Here is a 21,951-nt window from a genome sequence, read left to right as displayed (position 1 = left end):
ACTTGTGATTTCTCTCTCTGTGTCAAATAAACAAATAAAATATTTTAAAAAAAGATGTGCCCTCTGATGTACAGTTATTTCTTCCACAGTCACCTTTGAGTGTGGGTCCCAGGGACCATTAAAACAATGCTTGTCCCTCACCAACTACAGGAAGTGGGATAGAAGGCATGAGAGGGAGCTGACTCAGACTTGATAGTAGACTAATTCATTTGTTCATTGCAGTTCTTCCATGGGCCAGGTGCCATTCTAAGCACTGGGGATTCAATGACATGCGAGTTAGACAAAGTTTCATCTTTCATTGGTTACAATGTCAGATAAATATATATTTTGAAATCAAGGCTAAAAAGCATTAAGAAGAAGAAGGAGGAGGAGGAGGAAGAGAGGGATGAGGAGGAGGAGAGGGAGGAGAAAAGGACAAGAAGAGATAGAGCATGTCAGAAAAGTTTCTCTGAATTAAAGGTGATTGACCTTGTGTGTGAAAAACTGTGTAACTACCTGGAGGATGTGAATTAGAAAGGCTCTGATGTGGGAGGGTACCGATTGCTTATAGAACACCAAGAATTCAGATGTGGCCAGGGTGAAGGATCAGAAATGAGGTTGGATGTATTTCCAGTGGCGAGATGCAGATCATGTCGGCCATGATAAATATTGGGATTTTATTTTCTGTGTAATAAGAAACCACTGGAATGTGTAATTTGGACAGGACAGAAGTATGACATGATTTTGTTTTTTATTTTAAGAGACTCACTCTACTTGTCATAGTGGGGTATTGAGTTATTATTGTACCAACTAATAGTACACAATTGAACAAAACATTTATAACTAATTTTGATAAGTAATAAACACAAAAAGTATATTTTGGAAATGTATTTCTTAATGAGAGAGATGGAGCTGCTTTTTTTTTAAGTAGTTTATATATCCACAAACAAATAATCCTAGAGAAAGACGAGATTTAGAGCCAAGAGTATTTTTCTTTTTTCTTTTCATAGTTATAAGCTTTGAGATGACAACTTCATAATTAAGTTTGTAGGGAGGGAAAATTTTTATTGTAGTAATATTCGCTTCATTTGAATTCCTTTTGAGTTATTTGTTAAAAATCATACTGCAACTTATTATTAAAAATATTTTTGGTGGTCTACCAATTGATAACTAGATGATATCCTTCTTCAATATTGTGTTAAACACTGGAAGTCTCACAACTTATAAAAGGACTTGTTACCCAGTCACCAGATCACTCAACCTTCATGCCAGTAATTCAATCATTCCTTTTCATCCTGCAGATATTTGTACCCTAAGCTGATGAATCATGGTAAGTTTCTATGGTAGGTAAAGGCTGTATTTTTCATTGTTATGGGGGAGAAAGACAATGGGAAATTCATCACTTTGACCAAAATAGTTCTCTGACATAAAGTTTAGGAAACAGTATATACACAAAGCAGAAATCTAGAAATTCATTCTTTTAAAACTGTCGTTACCTGCCCCCACCTCGGAAAGTCTGCCTGCACTTAGTCTGGAACCCACTGTTCTACTCAGTGAGATCCACGAGAGCATGCATGTTATTTACTTTCTCTGTACTTCAAATGCCAAGAAAAATGCCTGGCACAGTCATCATCCTTTTGTTAAAAACTGAGGGAACTAGGAGACTGGAGTATCAATCTCACTTTTCCCCATTCCCCCCCATATTTTTCCTCATCCTTGCTGAAATGGAGTAAATAGGATGCTGGAGAAATTTTCTGGCGAGAGCAATTCTAGGCCGGGGCAGTAACATCAAAAATACAACCACGAGAGATGCAAAAATCATCTTTACTATCCAAGAAGCCGGTTGTAACAAATGAAAGGGACAGTTTGAGTCAGTTTTCCTATTTGGCATATGGTTTCATTGCCGTCATGGTCACACAGCTGGGTTCTCACCCTCTGCCGCCTCAGGTCAGGTGACAGCAACGAGCAGTGGTCCAGTCGATCGTGCTGCACTGGCAGTGGCATGTGGTTTCTCCCCGGATATCCCAGGAACCGCAGCCATAGCCACAGGCACAGCCAGTGACAACCATCCCTGCATGGGTACATGAGACACAGAAATTAGAATGCTTGGATTTTGAGACGAGGAAGGTGTACTCCTACCATTTTTCATTTCTGTGCAGCCCAATGATAGATATAAGTTTTGCAGGGCTGAACGGTAATTCAGTTTTAAGAGCCCTCGTTAAGGGGGAAAAAAGGCAAAAATTACTAAAACAAATTTAGGTATAGGGCCATGGAAGAGACCTGTGAAAGTGAGGGGCCTGGGCATTTCTTTCCTTAGATTTATGATATATTTACCTCTATGCTAGCCCTACCCACCCAATCAAGGGAATAGATTGAGAGATGAATGACAGGGGGAAATGGTAGGTGACAGATCATAATAGGACAACTGAGGGAAGGGAGGCTGGTGTGTGAAGCCATGAAAGGGAGGTGGGAAGGGAAGAGGCAGAAACTCAACAGCCCTTGGTAGCATTGTTAAGGGAAATGAGAATGGGCAAGAGATCACTGGGAACCAAGAGTTATGACTCAGCCCCAGGATAATACAAACATGAGACAGGGGAAAGGGATGGTCAGGGGAGGGCATAGGGCATCTTACCCACCATTCCTCCTCATGGAGTTATTTACCTGCAGGGCACGAGGACAGTCTGCCTGAGCTTGTGATACTGACACATGACATCTTTTTTGTTGGAGAAGTACTTATCTCTGAATAGGAGAGAAGAAGGGATATTGCCCATGATATCTATCTCCCATAATCCCCTTCCAAATCTCCTTTTACCGCAGAGGTATCAATGTCCATAATCATGCTACTCACCAGCTTTTAAAGTTTAGTTTCCTCATTTGTAAAATGAAAGTAACAGTTGTACTTACTTCCTAATGTGAAAATTAAGTAACATTTGTATTATACTCCATTCATAATGAGTATTCATAAGTTATAACTATCTTCCTCTTCACCACCAACATCATCATCATCAGGGAAACCTGCAGTTTTAACCAGGAGTCCAAAAATGATATGGGAGTAGAGCTCTGGGCAGGAAGATTAAGCTTGAATGGACTTAATAGAAGTTGGGTATTTGAGGATGGAATAAACAAGTTAGCTTTAGGGATAGGAGGCATAATCAGGGGTTCTATCCCACTCCCTGCCCCCAGTCAATTACCCAAGCCATTGAGAACTTCTTTTATCTTTGTATCCACAATGGAGTCTAAGGAACACGGAGCAGTCTCTGGGATCATCAGCTGGATGAGGATGAGAAGGAGAAAAACACAAGAGGTAGACTTCATCCTGTTGAACGGCAGTGTCCTGGGGCTGGGAGGAAAAATAGAATGCTGACATCTCTGAGCTCACTATGGCTGGGAAAGAAGAGAAAAAAGCACATTGAGAGTTTCAAGAGAGAACAGACAGAGGAATAGCAGTATCAGTATGAAAGAGCCCGGATCTCTCCCAAGTAGCTTGAAGAATTAGAGGGTATCTGCAGAGCAAATTCACTCACCGAGAAGTTCAGAAATGGTCTATAAAGACTGACCGGGAAAGGTGGTTTTATATATCCTGTGGTATTGACCTGGAACCCCTCAATACACAAACAAGAACAACATAAAAACATACTCCCCAGTACATCTTCAAAGAAATGCCTGCTAGGGTGTGACACACAACTGTGATATCTATGATAAGCAACAGCTGCTTTTGCTCTGGTTCTCAGCCAGAGCTTTCTGTTCTTCCTCCTTTCTGTTCTTCCCTTTCCTTTCTTCTTGGCAACTCCAAAAGGCCAGCACCTAAGCCTTCTGTTAACATCCGCATATTAAAGGCCTTTTGTTTGCTCCTTCATCAGGAAGGGGTGACTTTAGGGTCTCAGTAGAGCCCTGTCACCTGTGTAAACATCATTTTATTGTCCCTGGCTAATCCCATCTGTGATAAAGTAACAGAAAACCTGATTAGCACTGGTTTATAAACAGGGAAGTTTATTGTTTAATTAACCATAAGCATAGCCTTTGATTGCAAGGTTCTTGTTGGAGGTTCAATAGGGTCATTACCAGCCTGTACTTTACCCCTTTTTTCCTACAATCCTCAGTTCACTGGGATTTTTATCCTTGATCACTCTCTTGATAGTCCCAAGCTGGCAGGCATCATGACAGCCTCAGCCAAGATCCTGAGCAAGAAGGAAGGAAGGACTGGGGTAAGGCCATTTTCTTTGGAGGCTTTGCCTTTTCATTTTCGAAGCAAGATTTCTCCCTAGAAACTCAAGCAGATTTCCCCTTACATTTCATTGTTCCATTCTGGGTCACATGATCTCCCTTTCTAGTGTGGCTGAGAAATTGAGTAGATTTCTACAATCCCTTATATAAGACCCCTGGGCTCATAGGTGATTTATTCTCTAGGATGGGGCACATGGTCACCAGAATTGAATCCCATGATTCAAAAGCAAGATGAAGCAGAGAATGGCTGTTGGATCACCATTGTTGGAGGCAGTCAAGTGGGGAAACCCAGCCCTGCTGCTGCCGTGGCAGTCCTCACTGTCTCTTTCCCTAAAGGTGCTATTTCTTCAACATATCTCTCTCAGGAAACTTTGAGAATGGGGCTCCATGAAACTAGAAAAAGTCAAGGATGTTCCTTAATGCCCAGGTAGGAGCTGAGGAGACAAAAGAGTGATTAAGAGCAAGAAAGAGCACAGACTTGTATTTACTATAAAAGTTGGGTACATTTGTCCCATTTGTTAATTCAATGACTATAAATCTTCTCTATATAAATTATAGCTCTGGTGACGCAGCAGTGGAGAATTTTTTGCCCCCCTTGAGACTACACTCTAAGGTGGAAGATAAATATATAATAATATGTCAGATATTGAAAAATGCCCTGAAAAAAAGGAATGAAGTTAAGGCAATTGGATATACTTCTGCATTGTTGTATATAATGCAGTGTGTTCAGGGAAGACATCTCAGAAAAGATAACTTGTAAACAATGACCTGTAGTTGTGTGGGGTAAACCATAGAAAAAGCTGGACAAATGTTTTAGGCTAAGGGGCAAGCAAATATAAAGAACCCAAGGCAGGGAGATGGTTGGTGTGTTGAAGGAATAGCAACAAAGGCAGTATGGCCAAAGAGAGTAAAATGAGTAAAGCAAAGAGAAGTGACGGAAGTGGTAAAAAACACAACTGGGGCCAGGTTAGTTATAAGCACTTATAAACCAACATAAGGGCTCTGGGTTTTATTGTAAATTTGATGGGAAATTATTGGAGCATTTTGTTCAAGGGAGTGATGATGTGGCTTATTTATATAAGATCATTTATGTTTTATAAAGCTATGAAAGAGACAGAGGAAAACTGGGTACCAGATGGTAGTGAGAACTGGGTAAATTTTCATTATATATAGAAGGTTGAGCCTCTTAAGTTTTACTGATGCACGGGGTATGACATATAGGCAAAAGAGAGTAATGAAAGATTGAGGTTATATTCTAAATAATTTGTTGAAGAATGATGCCATTTGCTGAAAGGCGGACCCCTTGGGACAGCATAGATATGGCAAGAACATTAAATCGTATTTGATCATAGTCAATATAATATGCCTATTAGACATCCAACTTCAAGCTGTAGCATAGGATTTGAATATATAAGTCTGGGGTTTGAGGGAAAGGTGAGAGTCAGAGATATAAATTTGAGAAAAAGCAATCCACAGATGAATATAATAGCATAGATAATTTAATTAAAAAAGTGAAAACTTTTTTAAGGGAGTCAAGAAAGTGATGGACTGGGAGGCGGATGACCGAAAGAACATTGATTTAATATTTGAATTGAACTGCATTGACTAATGGGTTTGTTGAGAATGGCAGGGAAAGAGAAGAAAACAGGATAACAAAAGAGTATGTTTGGGTTACAATGAGCGTGGGCATCAGGGAGAGTGACCATAACCTCTGGGCAACACTTGTAGTCAGCAGCATGCCTAGCATATTTGACAAACAGAGGGGATCACTCTAACACTCCTCTCCCTTACATAACAAAATTATTTCCAGTAATAATTATACAATGATAATTATTTCTTAATTCATTCTCTAGTTTTAAAACAAATAAAAAACATTAAAAGAACAAATGTCAATTTTAAAGCTTATGTTTAAATTCAGCATAATATTTTTTTTTTACTTAAATTTAATTTATTTATTTTTTCAGCGTAACAGTATTCATTGTTTTTGCACAACACCTAGTGCTCCATGCAAAACGTGCCCTTCCTATTACCCACCACCTGTTCCCCCAACCTCCCACCCCTGACCCTTCAAAACCCTCAGGTTGTTTTTCAGAGTCCATAGTCTCTTATGGTTCGCCTCCCCTTCCAATTTTTTTTTTTTTATAAACATATAATGTATTTTTATCCCCAGGGGTACAGGTCTGTGAATTGCCAGGTTTACACACTTCACAGCACTCACGATAGCACATACCCTACCCAATGTCCATAACCCCCTCCCCCTCTCCCAATCCCACCTTCCCCCAGCAACCCCCAGTTTGTTTTGTGAGATTAAGGGTCATTTATGGTTTGTCTCCCTCCCAATCCCATCTTGTTTCATTTATTCTTCTCCTATCCCCCTAACCCCCCATGTTGCTTCTCCATGTCCTCATAATATTTTTGTGTGAATTAAAACTTTCACTTACTGAACAAAAAAATATTATACCACTCAGTTTGCATACTCTCTGGGTTTAAAATTTTAAACACAATTAAATTCCATGTAATTATATAGAGTGACCAAATTCATGTAATTTAAATACCATTAATTATTCTTTACAGTCACGGTCTATCATTACTTATTTAGATTAAACTATTTAACTGCAGGAATACATAGCAGGATAGAAGTTGTATACACAAAGGCAAACGTGAAAGTTTCTGAAGTGTTATGAACTTACCATAAAAATTGAAATGAAGGCATATCACAAACCCCAAGGTTGGTAGATAAAAGGAAATAATAATGATTAGAATAGAAATAAATGAAATCAAAACTGAAAAAAATAGAAAAAAAAATAACATTATAAACTGGTTCTTTATTCAGCACCTGGGTGGCTCAGTTGGTTAAGTCTCTGACTCGTTTTTGGTTCAGGTTGTGATCTCATGACATAGGAGATCAAGCCCCTGTCAGGCTCCCTGCTCAGCAGGGTGTCTGCTTCTCCCTCTCCCTCTGACTCTCTCTCTCTCTCTCAAATAAATAAATAAATCTTTTAAAAAAATTATTGGTTCTTTGAAAAAATAAACAAAATTGCTAAGCTTTTGGTCAGAGTCATTAAAAAAAAAACGGTTAGGGGGATAGGAGAAGAATAAATGAAACAAGATGGGATTGGGAGGGAGACAAACCATAAATGACTCTTAATCTCACAAAACAAACTGGGGGTTGCTGGGGGGAGGTGGGATTGGGAGAGGGGGAGGGGGCTATGGACATTGGGGAGGGTATGTGCTATCGTGAGTGCTGTGCAGTGTGTAAACCTGGCGATTCACAGACCTGTACCCCTGGAGATAAAAATACATTATATGTTTATAAAAAAAAAAATTGGAAGGGGAGGCGAACCATAAGAGACTATGGACTCTGAAAAACAACCTGAGGGTTTTGAAGGGTCAGGGGTGGGAGGTTGGGGGAACAGGTGGTGGGTAATAGGGAGGGCACGTTTTGCATGGAGCACTGGGTGTTGTGCAAAAACAATGAATACTGTTACGCTGAAAAAATAAATAAAATGAAAAAAAAAAGAGGGGACCTAAATAAATAAAATCAGAAATGAAAGAGGAAAGTAACAACTGACACCACAGAAATACAAAGGATAATAAGAGACTACTAAGACAAATTATTTGTCGACAAATTGGACTACCTTGAAAAAACTGATAGATTCCTAGAAACATATAATATTTCAAAGCTGAGTCAGGATGAAATAGAAAAGTTGAATACATTGATAACTAGTAATGAAATTGAATCATTAATCACAACAAACAAAAGTCTAGGACCAAATGGCTTCACAGGTGAATTCTACCAAGTAGTCAAAGAAGAGTCAATACCTACTCTCAAATGATTCCAAACGATAGAAGAGGGAGGAAACCTTCAAATATACTCTATGAAGCCAGCATAACTCTCATACTAAAACAGATAAAGATACTACAGAAAAAAGAAAACTACCAGGCAACATCCTGATAAACACAGATGCAAAAAAATCTTCAATAAAATATTAGCAAACCACATTCAGCAATACATTAAAAAATAATTCATCATAATCAAGTGGGACTTATTCCAGGGATACAAGGTTGGTTCAATATTCACAAATCAATCAACATGATACACCACACTAACAAGAGAAAGGATAAAAACCATATGATCATTTCCATAGATGCAGAAAAAGAATCTGACAAAGTATAACATCCATTCATGATAAGAATTCTCAACAAATTAAATTTAGAGGGAACATAGCTCAATATAATAAAAGCCATATATGATAAACCCATAGCTAATATCATACTTAATGTTGAAAAGCTGAGAGTTCCTCTAAGATCAGAAAGAAGACAAGGATGTCCACTCCCACTTTTATTAAACATAATGCTAAAAGTCCTAGCCATAGCAATCATACACACACACGAAATAAAAGGCATCCAAATTGTTAAGAAATAAGTTAAACTGTCACTATTAGCAGTTGACATGACACAATACATAGAAAACTCTGAAGACTCCACCAGAAAACTTAGAAGTAGTAAATAAATTTAGTTAAGTTGCAGGATATAAAATTAACACACAGAAATCAATTGCATTTCTGTACACTAGTAACATGGTAGCAGAAAGAGAAATCCAGAAAACAATCTATTTATAACTGCATCTAAAAGAATAAAGTACCTAGCATTCATTTAAACAAGGAGGTGAAAAACCTATAGTTCAAAAAGTATAAAACATTGATGAAGTAAGATGAAGACAATAAAAATGGAAAAATATTACATGCTCGTGAATTAACATTGTCAAAATGTCCATACTACCCAAAGCAATCTACAGATTCAATGCAATCCTCATCAAAATACCAACAGCATTTTTCAAACTGCATAATACTAAAATTTGCATAGAACCACAAAGGACCCTGAATAGCCAAAGCGATCTTGAGAAAGAAGAACAGAAATGGAGGTAACACAATCCCAGATGTCAAATATACTACAGAGCTATAATAATCAAAACAATGTAGTACTGACTCAAAAATCAGATCAATAGAAGACAGATCAAAAAACAAAAGAACAGATCAATAGAAGACAATAGAAAGCCCAGAAATAAACCCATGCTTAACTGGTCAATTATCCTATGACCCAGGAGGCAATAATATACAATGGGAAAAGATAGTCTCTTCAATAAATGATGTTGGGAAAACTGGACAGCTACATGCAAAAGAATGAAATTGAACCACTTTCTAACAACATACATAAAAATAAACTCAAGTGATTTAGAGAGCTAAATATGAGGCCTGAAATCATAAAACTTGTAGAAGAAAACATAGGCAGTAATCTCTTTGACATTGGCTTTAGCAACGTTTTTCTAAATATGTTTCTTCAGGCAAGAGAAATGAAGGCAAAAATAAACTATTGGGAGTACACCAAAATAAAAAGATTTTACACAGTGAAGGAAACCAAAAGCAAAAAGGCAACCTACTGAATAGGAGATCTTTGCAATTGATACATATGATAAAGGGCTAATATCCAAAATGTATGAAGAACTCATACAATTCAATATTATAAAAATGAGTAATTCAACCAAAACATGGACAGAGAATTTGAATAGACATTTTTCCACAGACATGCAAATGGCCAACAGACCCATGAAAAGATGCTTAACATCAGTAATTACTAAGTAAATGCAAGTCAAAACAACAATGAGATATCATCTCACACCTGTCAGAATGGCTAGATTCAAAAACACAAGAAATAACAATGCTGACAAGGAGGTGGAGAAAAGGGAACTCTTGTGCACTCTTGGTGGAAATGTAAATCAGTAGAGCCACTGTGGAAAACAGTATGGAAGTTCCTCAAAAAATTAAAAATAGATATACTATACAACCCAGTAATTCCCCTATTGGATATTTACCCAAAGGCAATAAAATACTAATTTGAAAAGATATATGCATCTGTATGTTTATTATAGCATTATTTACAGGAGACAAGATATGGAAGTAGCCCAAAAGTCCATCAATAGATGAATGGATAAAGCTGATGTGGGGTGTATGTGTATATGTATTATAAATATGTGTGTGTGTGTGTGTGTGTGTGTAATATTAGTCATAAAAAAGAATGAGCTCTTGCTACTTGTGACAACATGGTTGGATCTAGAGGACATAATGCTAACTGAAACAAGTCAGTCAGAAAAAGACAAATACCATGTGATTTCACGTAAATGTAGAATCTTAAAAAAAAATGAATCAACCAATAAACCAACAAACAAAAAGTGGAAATAAACCCATAAATAGGAAAAAACTAACTGTTGTCAGAGGAGAGGAGAGGGTGAGCAAAATGGTGAAGGATAAAGGGAGATACAGGTTTCCAGTTACAGGATGAATAAGTCATGGGGATATAAAGTACAGCATAGGGAATATAGTCAACGGTATTATAATAGTATTGCATGGTGACAGATGGTAGCTACACTTGTGGTGAGCATAGCATAATGTATAGACTTGTTGAATCACTATGTTGTTCACCTGAAACTAATGTAACATTGTGTGAACTATATTTTGATTAAAAAAAAATGAAGGTTGAGCTCTGAAACCCGGAACCCTTTCTCTGTCTTCTGGCAACACTTTGTCTCTTCTATCTCCCTTTCCCCTGTTTCTACACCAGAGTGGGTGTGGCCTGCATGACTGGCCTCTAGACCATCCTTGGTACCTCCTGCAAAGACCTTGGCACCTCGGCTCCTCCTCTCTTCAGGGAGCAAGACGCACCCCCTGGACCTCACACGTCCCACTCCAGAACACCCCACCCGTGTCTCAGGTTGGATCCACTGTTTGCTTATTACTTCTTGGCTTACCTTTTGAATTTTTCAGAGCACAACTTGAAGCAACCTCCCTAAGAAAGGAGTGTAAAAGAGATAGAGGAGTCAAGATGGTGGAGGAGTAGCAGACCACGAGGACATCATGTCCCAGGAGTTCAGCTAGATAGTTATCAAACCATTCCAAACACCTACAAACCCAACAGGAGATCAAAAAGAAGAAGAGCAGCAATTCTAGAAGCAGAAAACCCAACACTTTCTGAAAGGTAGGATGTGCAGAGAAGTGAATCCAAAGCGATGGGAAGATAGACCACAGGGGGAGGGGCCGGCTCCTGACAAGTGGCAGAGCGACAGAGCACAAAATCTGAACTTTTAAAAGTCTGCTCCATTGAGGGACATTGCTCCAGAGGCTAAGCAGGGGTCCAGCCCTCGTGGGGACAGTGTGGTGTCAGGTACCACGTGGTTATAGAAGGATCGGGGGTGTCTGAGTGTAGCAGAGCTCACAGGTATCAGAGCAGGGAAGCTGACTACAGAGATGAAGCTGAGGAGTGAGCTCTCAGCTCGGGGTACCTTAAACTGTGATCTGCGGCACAGTCAGACCACTGCTGTTTGAGCAGGGACTCCACATGTGGCAGATCTGGGGAGAGTCACCTTCCTTCTCTGGAGGCAGGAACCTGCTGGGTTTGGAGACTCCAAACAGGATTGTATGCCAGAGACAGAAATGCTCAGTCACAGACCGGGTGAGCTCAGAGCATGGCCAGAGACCAGGGAGACAGGAGTGATTGAGCACTTTTCTCTGAGGGCACACTGGGAAGTGGGGCCCTGAGCTCTTGGCACCTCTTGGCTGGAGACTGGGAGGCTGCCATTTTCATTCCTGTCCTCCAGAGCTCTACGGAAAACGTTCAGGGGACAAAAGCTCCTGAGAGTGAACACGAGCAGATTACTTAGCCTGGCCCCTGGTAAGAGTGGTGCAATTCCTCCTCAGGCAAAGATATTTGAGAATCACTGCAACAGGCCCCTCCCGCAGAAGATCAGCAAGAACATCCAGCCAAGACCAAACTCACCAATCGAGGAGAACAGCTGAACTCCAGAGCTAGGGGAAAGAAACACCTAGAATTCATGACTTTTTCCCCATGATCCTTTAATCTTGCAAAGTTAATTAAATTTTTTAAAATTTATTTTCTTATTTTATTTTTTTAACTTTTCCTCTTTCCTCTTTTTTTTTTTAAAGATTTTATTTATTTACTTGACAGAACGAGATCACAAGTAGACAGAGAGGCAGGAGAGAGAGAGAGGAGGAAGCAGGCTCGCTGCCGAGCAGAGAGCCCGATGCGGGACTCGATCCCAGGACTCTGAGATCATGACCTGAGCCGAAGGCAGCGGCTTAACCCAGTGAGCCACCCAAGCACCCTCCTCTTTCCTCTTTTAACATTTTTTAACAATAGCTTTCTAAAAAAAATCTTTTTAAACCTTCTTTATTATAGTCTATTTTATCCTTCATTGTATCTATCTTTATTTTTTGTATAACATATAGGGATTTTTCTTCTAAAAATTTTTTGGGATACAATTTCTTCTAATAGATCAAAATATACCCTAAATCTAGCACAGGGCTTTGTTCTAGTCTCCAGCCTGAGAAAATTCTGTCCACTTTCTTTTCTTTCTTTTTCCAACCAACTTATCCTATCAATTCCTTTTTTTTTTTTTTAGAATTTTTTAACAGTTTTCATCCTTACAGTCATATTCCATCCCTTCATCATGTTTACCCTTATTTGTGTGTGTGTGTGTGTGTGTGTGTGTGTGTGTGTGTGTGTGTGTAAGTTTTTCTTTCTTTAAAATTTTGGGAAGTAGTTTCTTCTAAGGGACCAAAATATACCCAAAATCAAGTAGGTGGCTCTGTTATATTCACCAGGCTAAAATATATATATTATATATATATATATATAATATATATATTTTAATTAAAAATTTTTTTAATTTTTTATAATTTATATTTTATTATTTTATTATTTATATTAATTTTATAATTTATATTTTATATTTATATTTTATATTTTATTTTATATTTATATTTATATAAATATATATTTATAATTTATATTAATTTATAATTTAATATATATATATATATATATATATAATATATATATTTTAATTAAAAAAATTTTTTAAACTTCTTTTTACCCCCTTTCTTCTCCCCCCGATTTGGGGTCTCTTCTGATTTGTTTAGCATACATTTTTCTGGGGTCTTTGCCACCCTTTTAGTATTTTATTCTATTGTTCATATATTCTCATCTAGGTAAAATGACAAGGCAGAAAAACTCACCACAAAAAAAAAAGAACAAGAGGCAGTACCGAAGGCCAGGGACCTAATCAATATGGACATTGGTAATATGTCAGATCTAGAGTTCAGAATGACAATTCTCAAGGTGCTAGCTGGGCTTGAAAAAGAAGATATTAGAGAAACACTGTGTGGAGAAATAAAAGCCCTTTCTGGAGAAATAAAAGAACTAAAATCTAACCAAGCTGAAATAAAAAAAGCTATTAATGAGGTGTAATCAAAAATGAAGGCTCTGACTGCTAGGATAAATGAGGCAGAAGGGAGAATAGTGATATAGAAGACCAAATGATGGAGAATAAAGAAGCTGAGCAAAAGAATAAATAACTACTGGATCACAAAGGGAGAATTCGAGAGATAAGTGATACCATAAGACAAAACAAAAATAGTAGGAGATCAGAAAAACCAATAGCTACGGGAAGTTTGCAGGTCTTTCAAACACAAGTTTCTAGCTTTTTTTTTTTTTTGAGGTGGAAAGTTCTTTGATGAGGTATGGAAGTGCTACTATTTCATCTTGTGGATTCATATACTTTAGACACTATGTGAAAAATCAATCAGGTTGATATTAAATGTAAAAACTGAAATGCAGGGGTGCCTGGGTGGCTAAGTCAGCTGGTCATCCAACATTTAATCTCAGCTCAGGTCTTTATCTCAGAGTTGTGAGTTCAAGCCCAGCATTGGGCTCCATGCTGGGCATGGAACCCATTAAACAAACAAAACTGAAATGCAGATAAAAATTGAGATGCTGACTCTGGAAAACAGTATGGTGATTCCTCAAAAAGTTAAAAATAGAACTTCAATCCAGCAATTGTACTACTAGGTAAATACCTAAAAAATACAAAAATACTAATTCAAAGTGATACATACACCCCAATGTTTATAGCAACATTATCTATAATAGTCAAATTATGGAAGTAGCCCAAGTGATCATAGACAGATCAATGGATAAAGATGTGGCACACACACACACAGGTATATTATTCAGCCATAAAAAAGAATAAAATCTTGCCATTTGCAACAACATGGATGGAGCCAGAAAGTATAATACTAAGTGAATAAGTCAGCCAGAGAAAGAAAAGTACCATATGATTTCACTTATATGTGGAATTCGAGAAACAAAACAAATGAGCATAGAGGGGGGAAAAAAAGAGAGAGAGAGAGGCAAACCAAGAAACAGACTCCTAACTATAGAGAACAAAGTGATGGTTACCAGAGGGAAGGTGTGGAGGGGATGGGTTAAACAGGTGATGGGGATTAAGAAGGGCACTTGTCATGAGAAGCACTGGGTATTATAAGTAAGTGTTGAATCACTAAATTGTACACTTAAAACTAATATTTCACTGTGTGTTAACTACCTGGAATTTAAGTAACAACTTTTTAAAAAATTGAGAGTTTGACCCACCCTGAGCAGAGATTTGTCACAGATTTACTTGGAGACAGGGCAATACATTTCTCAAAAACGATCTTGGAATCTGCTCAAGGGTTACAGAGGTACCTCATTAACACTGCAGAGTTCTGCATCATCAAACAGAAGGGGAAAAATTGTTCTATAAAACTTGATGTGTTGATGCCTTCAATTAGCTGTGAAACCATAAAATCTGTTCACTCATCAAGATTCTACTCAAGTGCAAGTTGGTTGTAAGAAGAAAATTTACATTCCAGTGTCCAAAAAGAGTATCCCTGAGTGGCTCAGCGAATTTATCTGTCCAAAGGATCAGTAACTGGAACATCCAGGTCCTTTGGATGGTAGGAATGTCTACTAGATAACAGTATGTTCTTGGCATTTGTTGTTAAGTTAGTTGTGTTAATGCTAGGCTAACAGACTTAACTGATGGGTGTGCACAAAAGCAGAGGTGACAGACAGAGATGCTGGGTGGAGATGATTGCCAAAAGGGACACTGGAGGGAATAATGAAAGAAGAGAGTCTGGAGAAGAGAATAGAGAAAGGAGGTGAAAAGAAAGAGGTTGTGAGCATGGTGGGGGCTAAAGGAGGCATAGGCCTGTGGATTTTCCTGAAAGTGGATAGCATTTGGTGGAATGCTTTAAAGGTGACATAGGTCAAGTCTGCACTATTAGATTCACCCTGGGATCACCTGTCATTGCAGCCATCCTAGCTCAGTGCTCTCTTCTATACTTGTTATTTTGTCTCTCTGTGTCTGTGAGAAAGAGTCTTAATGGAAAGACCTTTCCTTGATTATCATTATATTAGTCTCTTTATCTTACAGACAAGTAGTTGCTATCAATGTGAGCACTTAAAAGTGATAAAATAATTATGTCTCACAAGTCAAAGAGACCAAGTCTGGTGGGGAAGAAGAAATGGGAGGGAAGGGCAGGGAAGGGAGAGAATGAAGGAAAGGAAAGGAAAAAGGAAAAAAAATGGAAGGGAAAGGGAAAGGAAAGGACAAGAAGAAAGAAAAAAAAAGTTATATGCTCAAGAGAAGGTAGAGGAGAGGTGGGGAAAGAAAACTAGAATTAATTTTATGGCAGAAATTGATCAGAAAGGCTTAGAAAAATTAATATTTTCTGGATGTTGGTGTAGAGCTAAATGAGGAGAACATGAGGTATAAGAGCCAGGGACATTAGGCAACCCACTACTTTAAATAATGCACTACTGCATTTGGAGTATGCCAGGATTGAAAATTTGACACCAAAACTCAGTGCTTGTCCTTATAAAGTTAACAGAAATATCCTCATGGCATATTTCAGTAACATGATATATTTCAACAGCATGAGAAACTGTAGCTTGGCTCTCATGTTGAAGCAAGACAGAACCAGATAGAAAGGTAAACTAAATTCTTAGGCCAACATTCATCCACTCATTTATCCAACCAGTCAACCAAAACCCACTGACATCTGCCATGTGCCAGATACTATGTAAGGGCTGGAGATATAGAGAAGAATTAAGAAATGATTCTTGCCCCCAAACTATTTAAAATCTACTAAGGTATCAGATGTCAAGGAAAAGAAGCAACTGGACCAGGCAGAGATACTTACCGATGCCTAATTATTAGACTATGAACTTACAATGTATCTACAGTGAGGTCCTTACACTTTAAGTCATTTATGGCACCACTACTAAGAATAAGCAAGGAATATGACTTCTTCTCCATTTTCTTCTTGATATTTTCAGAGAGACAAACAGTAGACTGGGTTGGTGAGAGAATATAAATGGCTGATAAAAGTGGGAAAAACGTTCAATGTTGTTGACAATGATACACAAATTGAGATATTTACGAATGTCAGTTTTACCTCTCAGATTCACCAGGGTTATGAAAAAGGAGAAAACAGGAATTCCTTATATTCTTCTCTTTTTTCAAAAACTTTATTTTATTTTTTCAGTGTTCCAAGATTCATTGTTTATGCATCACACCCAGTGTTCCATGCAATATGTGCCCTCCTTAATACCCACCACCAGGCTCAAGCCCAAGCCCCCCATCCTTGTATTCTGTTGGGAACATACAATTATTTTAAATTTTTTATGGGAGGTCATTTGGCAAAATATCTCAAAGTTGTCTTTTTTTCTTTTTAGTTTGTTGAAATTTTAAAATTTACTTTTATTTTTATTTTTTTAATTGTTTATTTTTTATTGTGTTATGTTAGTCACCACACATTAGTTTTTGATGTAGTGTTCCAAGATTCATTGTTTATGTACCACACCCAGTGCTCCATGTAATACGTGCCATCCTTAATACCCACCACCAGGCTCACCCATCTCCCCACCTTGTTCCGCTTTAAAGCCCTCAGTTTGTTTCTCAGAGTCCACAGTCTCTCATGGTTCAAAGTTTTAAAATATATTTCTTCTGACCCAGCAATTCTACTTTATGAACTTAACCTTAAAGAAATAATCAGAGATGTGCACAAAGATTTATATGAAGAAGTTCACTATATGAGTATGTATAAGTAGCAAAAGCACACAAAATATATAAATTATGAACATTAAATATGAGATATAGGTACACTACGAGAAAATCTTTAGGATTAAAATCAGGGAATAAAACAGTATGTATTTTTTTACCTGATGTAAAGATGTATAGAAAAATGCTGGATGTACATACATTGATGATAATAACAGTCATTTTCTTGGGGTGGTGAGAGTAAGGGTGAATTTTATTTCCTTATTTATAATTATTGCTACATTTCCCACTGTTTCCAGTTATAATGTTTTAGTTTTTAAAATCATTTTAAAAGTTATCTACAGTAGGTGGAGGTAAGGAGAATAGCAAACAGCCCTTTAATTCCTGCACACATGTCTCTGACTTTGCTGTGCCTCCCATCAAGAGATAGTCTATTTCCTCACCTCCTAACTCTGCTCTGGACTTGTGACTTACTTCGCCCAATGGATGTGGCAGAAATAATGGAGACCTTCTGTGGTTAGGCTCTAAGAAGCCTGTGGCTTCCACTTTGTTCCCTTGAAGTGTTTCTCTGAAACCACCATGTAAGGAAACCAGTATAGCCTACTAGAAGATAAGAGGCCTTTTGGAGGAGAACCAAGGTCCTCTAGTCAACAGCCAGGGCCAATTGCCAGATATCAGTGAAGGAGTCAGGGACTCTCTCCAGCTGAATGCGGTAAAATGAGTGAGGCCATATGAGCCTAGCAGAAAAACCTTCCCATTAACACACAGAACCATGAGAAACAATAAATCATTGTTTCAAGCACTAAGTTTTGGGGTGAATTGCTACCCAGAAATAAATATGAAATAGGCACATAACCATTAGTTTAAAAAAAAGAAGAAGAAGAGGAAGAAGTCTTAGTCTGGTGGTTGCCAATCTAGCGTCCAAGAATCTTGAAAATATTGCCTCAGAATTTGAAATGGAAATATTATGGCTGCCATTGCACAGTTTCCTCTTTGGAAGAATGACTGGTGAGAAGAGACTGGTGTTCTGCAATGGGTCAGGAAATAGGTAGTGAATATGTTTTTGTATATGTGCAGTTTTTCCTCACTCAAAGAGCACAATTTCTCTAAAGTATCTGCAGATGGCTCAAAATGGACCCCCAGCTGGCTGTCAGCAGATTCCTGAATCCTCCTTCCTGTGAGTGCTGCTAAAGGCAGTGCTTGGCCAGATTCCTACATCTCTTTCAGAAGTTTGTTACCCAGTGAAAACTCCAGAGGTAGAGAAGAAGGAGAGTGCTATACTATTTTTGAAGTTATTCTCAAAACCTTTATTTCTTGTCCAGAGAAATAAGGAATACTCAGCAGAAACAGTACAAAAAGACTCTGAACTCTTTGCTCTTAATGTCTATATGGGGAAATTTCCAAGATTTCTTCCAAACAGTTCAACCCCCAGTCATCCACATATCATTATAGGCATGAAAACTTGATGATAAGTCCTATGAGTCTGTCTCAGATGTCAGCTTGAGTTCAGCAGTAGAGTGATAGAGCAAACAGGCCATTAGAGATGATCTAATTCTACCCCATCATTCAAAAGACAACTCCGTCTAAGACCAAGACAACAGTTGTGGCTGACTTTAGGTCATAAATAAGCAATTATGCAGGCACAAAGTTGGGAGCAAACCCAGGTCTCTCTGTTTCTCTGCTTTGTACTCTGTATGATAATGTGTCACTTCTTCAAGCCTAAGTGAGATCAGAGAGGTGGGATGAGACATTGCCTTTGTTAACTGTAGGTACATTTCATATTTCAGCGGGATTCTTGGTTTAAAAGAGGAAAGTCCAGAAAGTCATACAGCCAAAATGTTTTTATGCAACAATATAATGAAACCATAAAATAAAAAGTCAGTGATTCCTTTCTCTGGGTGCAAGGATGTTCGAAACCACCGAGAACAAAGACTGTTCAGATCCAGTTGCATAGGTTGTGTTCTCTTCAGCAAAGGTGCTTCCAAAGTCAGATGTCTGGGGATGGCTATTGACTCACTCCTCTCCTTCTGGGTAATTGTTATTTATTATAAAACTTTGCAGGAACATGTGGGGATTGGGGGAAAGAATTCTGACAACTGCTAGTTTCAATATTTAATTTTTTGCAGTTCATCTCCCCCAAATATAATCCTCATGAATGTCACACTCACTGACATATTCCTCCACAATCAGTCCCCATTATTATTTTGTCTCTTCAAAGCTGAGCCCTGGCCAGGAGCCCAGAGTTGGGGATGAGGGTTTCAAAACTGTGTCAGCAAATACAAGAATGGTGCACTATTGTCACATGCCCAAATCTGACAGTCATGACCATAAATCAGAGTCCAGGAGTTAGTTCTGCTCTGAGGTCCTTTCCTTCTTTCTGCTATACTTCCTCCTTGGAATTAAGAACTTCTGGCCCAGAATGAAGGGAAGAATTTACACCACTGGCTCTTTCTGGAGCTTTCTGATGCCAACCAAGACATCTGGGGTGTGACCTCAGCACTCTCTTTTTGGCATCAAGTTTGGACCAAAGCTCCATGATGTCTGAGCTTGCTTTAGTCCCGACAGCCTTCAGTTTTTGTTGGTCCTCTGAGTTCTCATTTATCTCACTCTACTGCCCCAAGATAAGTTATGCTTGTACAAATCTGGCAAGGCTGTTTTGGGGGCTGTCACTTTCTTTGGCATGAAGTCCTGTCTACTTGCTCTTGGGGCCCGGCCTGGAGGTCTGGTGGTAGGATTAGAGGTCTGGACAATATGTAGATCAAGAGCTGGAAAACCTGTAACCTCATTCACCCCTTGTTTTTGGGGAAACTTTTCATTAAGGTCAAAGGCATACATGCCGTTTACAGCAGGAGTCAGAACCCAAGAAGTCAGGAGTTGAGCAGGCCCTGAGACAAAATGAGGGGTAAAAGCGTAACTGGGAGCAAAGGAAGAAGGTGTAATGACACAAAGGATGCAAATTTTGGCTGAAGAGCTTGGCCTGAACACTATTTTTTTTAAAAAACCAAATTAGTTGTCCACACAAAACTGTAGGATATTTCACATTCAAATCCAAATTTCCATTTCTTTTTGAGGCACCATGTGGGCCCTCAGCTCAGGTAGGGGAGCTGTCCCATCTGGAGCTTTCTTCCAAGCACTTCTACCAGAGGAAAGTGCTCATTTCGGGTTTGCATTTCTCGGTCTTCAATTTCCATTTTCTTCACAAAGCCTTGGCTAGAGTACAAAAGACACATACTTCCCTTTCCTCTGAGATTTTGTTTTAAGGAATGCTTATTGTTTAAGTCAAGGACTAGTATTTGAGAAAATGGAATTCTGACATTCCTGATGCTGTTTCTATTTCATATTGTGAATTTCTTGTTCCCCAAATCTTTCATCCAAATCACATACTTGAGCCTGTTCTTTGGGGAGAAATAATGTGTAAAAGCCCATGCTTGGCCTTAGTGTCACAATTTTAAGGAGCTAAAAACGGGTTTTCCAAGCCATTTCTTTCTTTAAAGGACCCTTTTTGTGTGTTGGTCCAAAATGGAAACATAAGAAGATCTTAAACTCACCTCCTTCACAGACACATAAAATCTATACCTACTTATACCTATTCTATAATTCTGTATAGATTTATACAAAACTGCTGGAACTCTCTCCTTCACCCCTGGGGTCAGACTTGCACTCCAGGTCACAGCTCCCCCCAGGTGCTTGGCCCTTATTTCTTCTCCTTGGGCCTTCCCCCTAATAAAACTCCAGGGGTGCCGAATCCCATCTTGGCAGCAGCAGCTCAGACTATTCAAAATACACAAAGTGTTTTACTATTTTTCTATTGTGTAAGGATGCTGACATAATAAACACAAACACTTAAAAGTGTCACCAAATTCATAAGAAGTTTTTGGTTTTTATGTGTTTATATTTACACCTCGCATATTTGCACTTCTTTTCAACCCTCCTGCTGTCAACCCTCCTCCAGATTTCTGTCATCTTTCCCCAGGCTTATTGATCCCCCAAGGTCTCCTTGAATGTGTCTCTGCTTCCTCTCACTCATTCCCCACATGGTACTCAGGGAATGCTTCCTAAATGCAAATCTGTAGCAAACAAAATCTTTCCTAGTTCTTTTACTGAATTAGCAGGATTTGGTAGGATAAAATTATTATGCGATTCTCTTTTTTCCCCTGGCCCTTCAAACCTAATTGTCTGTGCTTAGTCATTCTCCATTTTGGATGAAATCTTGGGCAGATTCTGCAGCTTGTTTGAGTACTCCAGAAATAACCAAAGAGGCCCTTTGCTTTGACATGTAAATCCAGTTCCATCTAATTATTTCCTAATTAGTTGAGTTATAGCTCAATGAAGTGTGCGCTGCTGGCCTCCCTGATACCAACTAGGGACCATATCAGTCTGGAAGGCTCCCGTGGGAGGGGCCTTTGCACTTACCTTCCCAACCAGGCTCAGTTCCACTCATCTTCAAGTCACATAAATGTCACTTCCACAAGGGAGATTTCTCTCTATGATTTCATCTTAAACTTTAACTAATGGTAAATATGTAGTTATTTCTATGAATCATTGTTTTATGTTTCTCTCCCCCACTCAACTATAATCCCAGTGAAGGCAGAGGTTATGTTTATCTTGGTGGTGGTCAAGGTTCTTAATAATATTCTCTCAAGAAATATGCATTTGATAAATGAATATGAAAAATGTTTCTTTGTGAATACTGGAAAGTATGACGTCTATCATGGAAGTGTAAAGGATGTTTAAAAGGGGTCTTTTTTTACTGTAGTATAGTTGACACACAATGTTACATTAATTTCAAGGGT

General features: G+C 38.5%; 1 protein-coding gene across 1 annotated transcript; it reads right to left on the bottom strand.

Annotated features, from left to right (window-relative positions):
- Positions 1 to 1,784: 1,784 nt before the first annotated feature.
- On the bottom strand, positions 1,785 to 3,319 carry RETNLB (resistin like beta). Its single transcript, XM_046002668.1, has 3 exons — positions 3,171 to 3,319; positions 2,641 to 2,718; positions 1,785 to 2,050 (listed from the first exon to the last, which is right to left on the bottom strand). Exons 1-3 carry the CDS (start codon positions 3,292 to 3,294, stop codon positions 1,923 to 1,925), a joined length of 330 nt encoding a protein of 109 aa, XP_045858624.1. The 5' UTR covers positions 3,295 to 3,319; the 3' UTR covers positions 1,785 to 1,922.
- Positions 3,320 to 21,951: the final 18,632 nt, after the last annotated feature.

Source organism: Meles meles, chromosome 4 (assembly GCF_922984935.1).
Source record: "Meles meles chromosome 4, mMelMel3.1 paternal haplotype, whole genome shotgun sequence".
NCBI classification, from domain to species: domain Eukaryota; kingdom Metazoa; phylum Chordata; class Mammalia; order Carnivora; family Mustelidae; genus Meles; species Meles meles.
The sequence above is the reverse complement of the archived record's forward strand: the minus strand, read 5'-3'. Positions and strand labels throughout refer to the sequence as shown.

Coding starts and splice junctions, on each gene's coding strand:
- RETNLB (XM_046002668.1), bottom strand. CDS start 3,294: ATGAAGTCTACCTCTTGTGTTTTTCTCCTTCTCATCCTCATCCAGCTG. Junction 2,719..3,170: donor AGAAGTTCTCAATGGCTTGG/GTAATTGACTGG, acceptor TCTCCTATTCAG/AGATAAGTACTTCTCCAACA. Junction 2,051..2,640: donor ACTGTCCTCGTGCCCTGCAG/GTAAATAACTCC, acceptor GTACCCATGCAG/GGATGGTTGTCACTGGCTGT.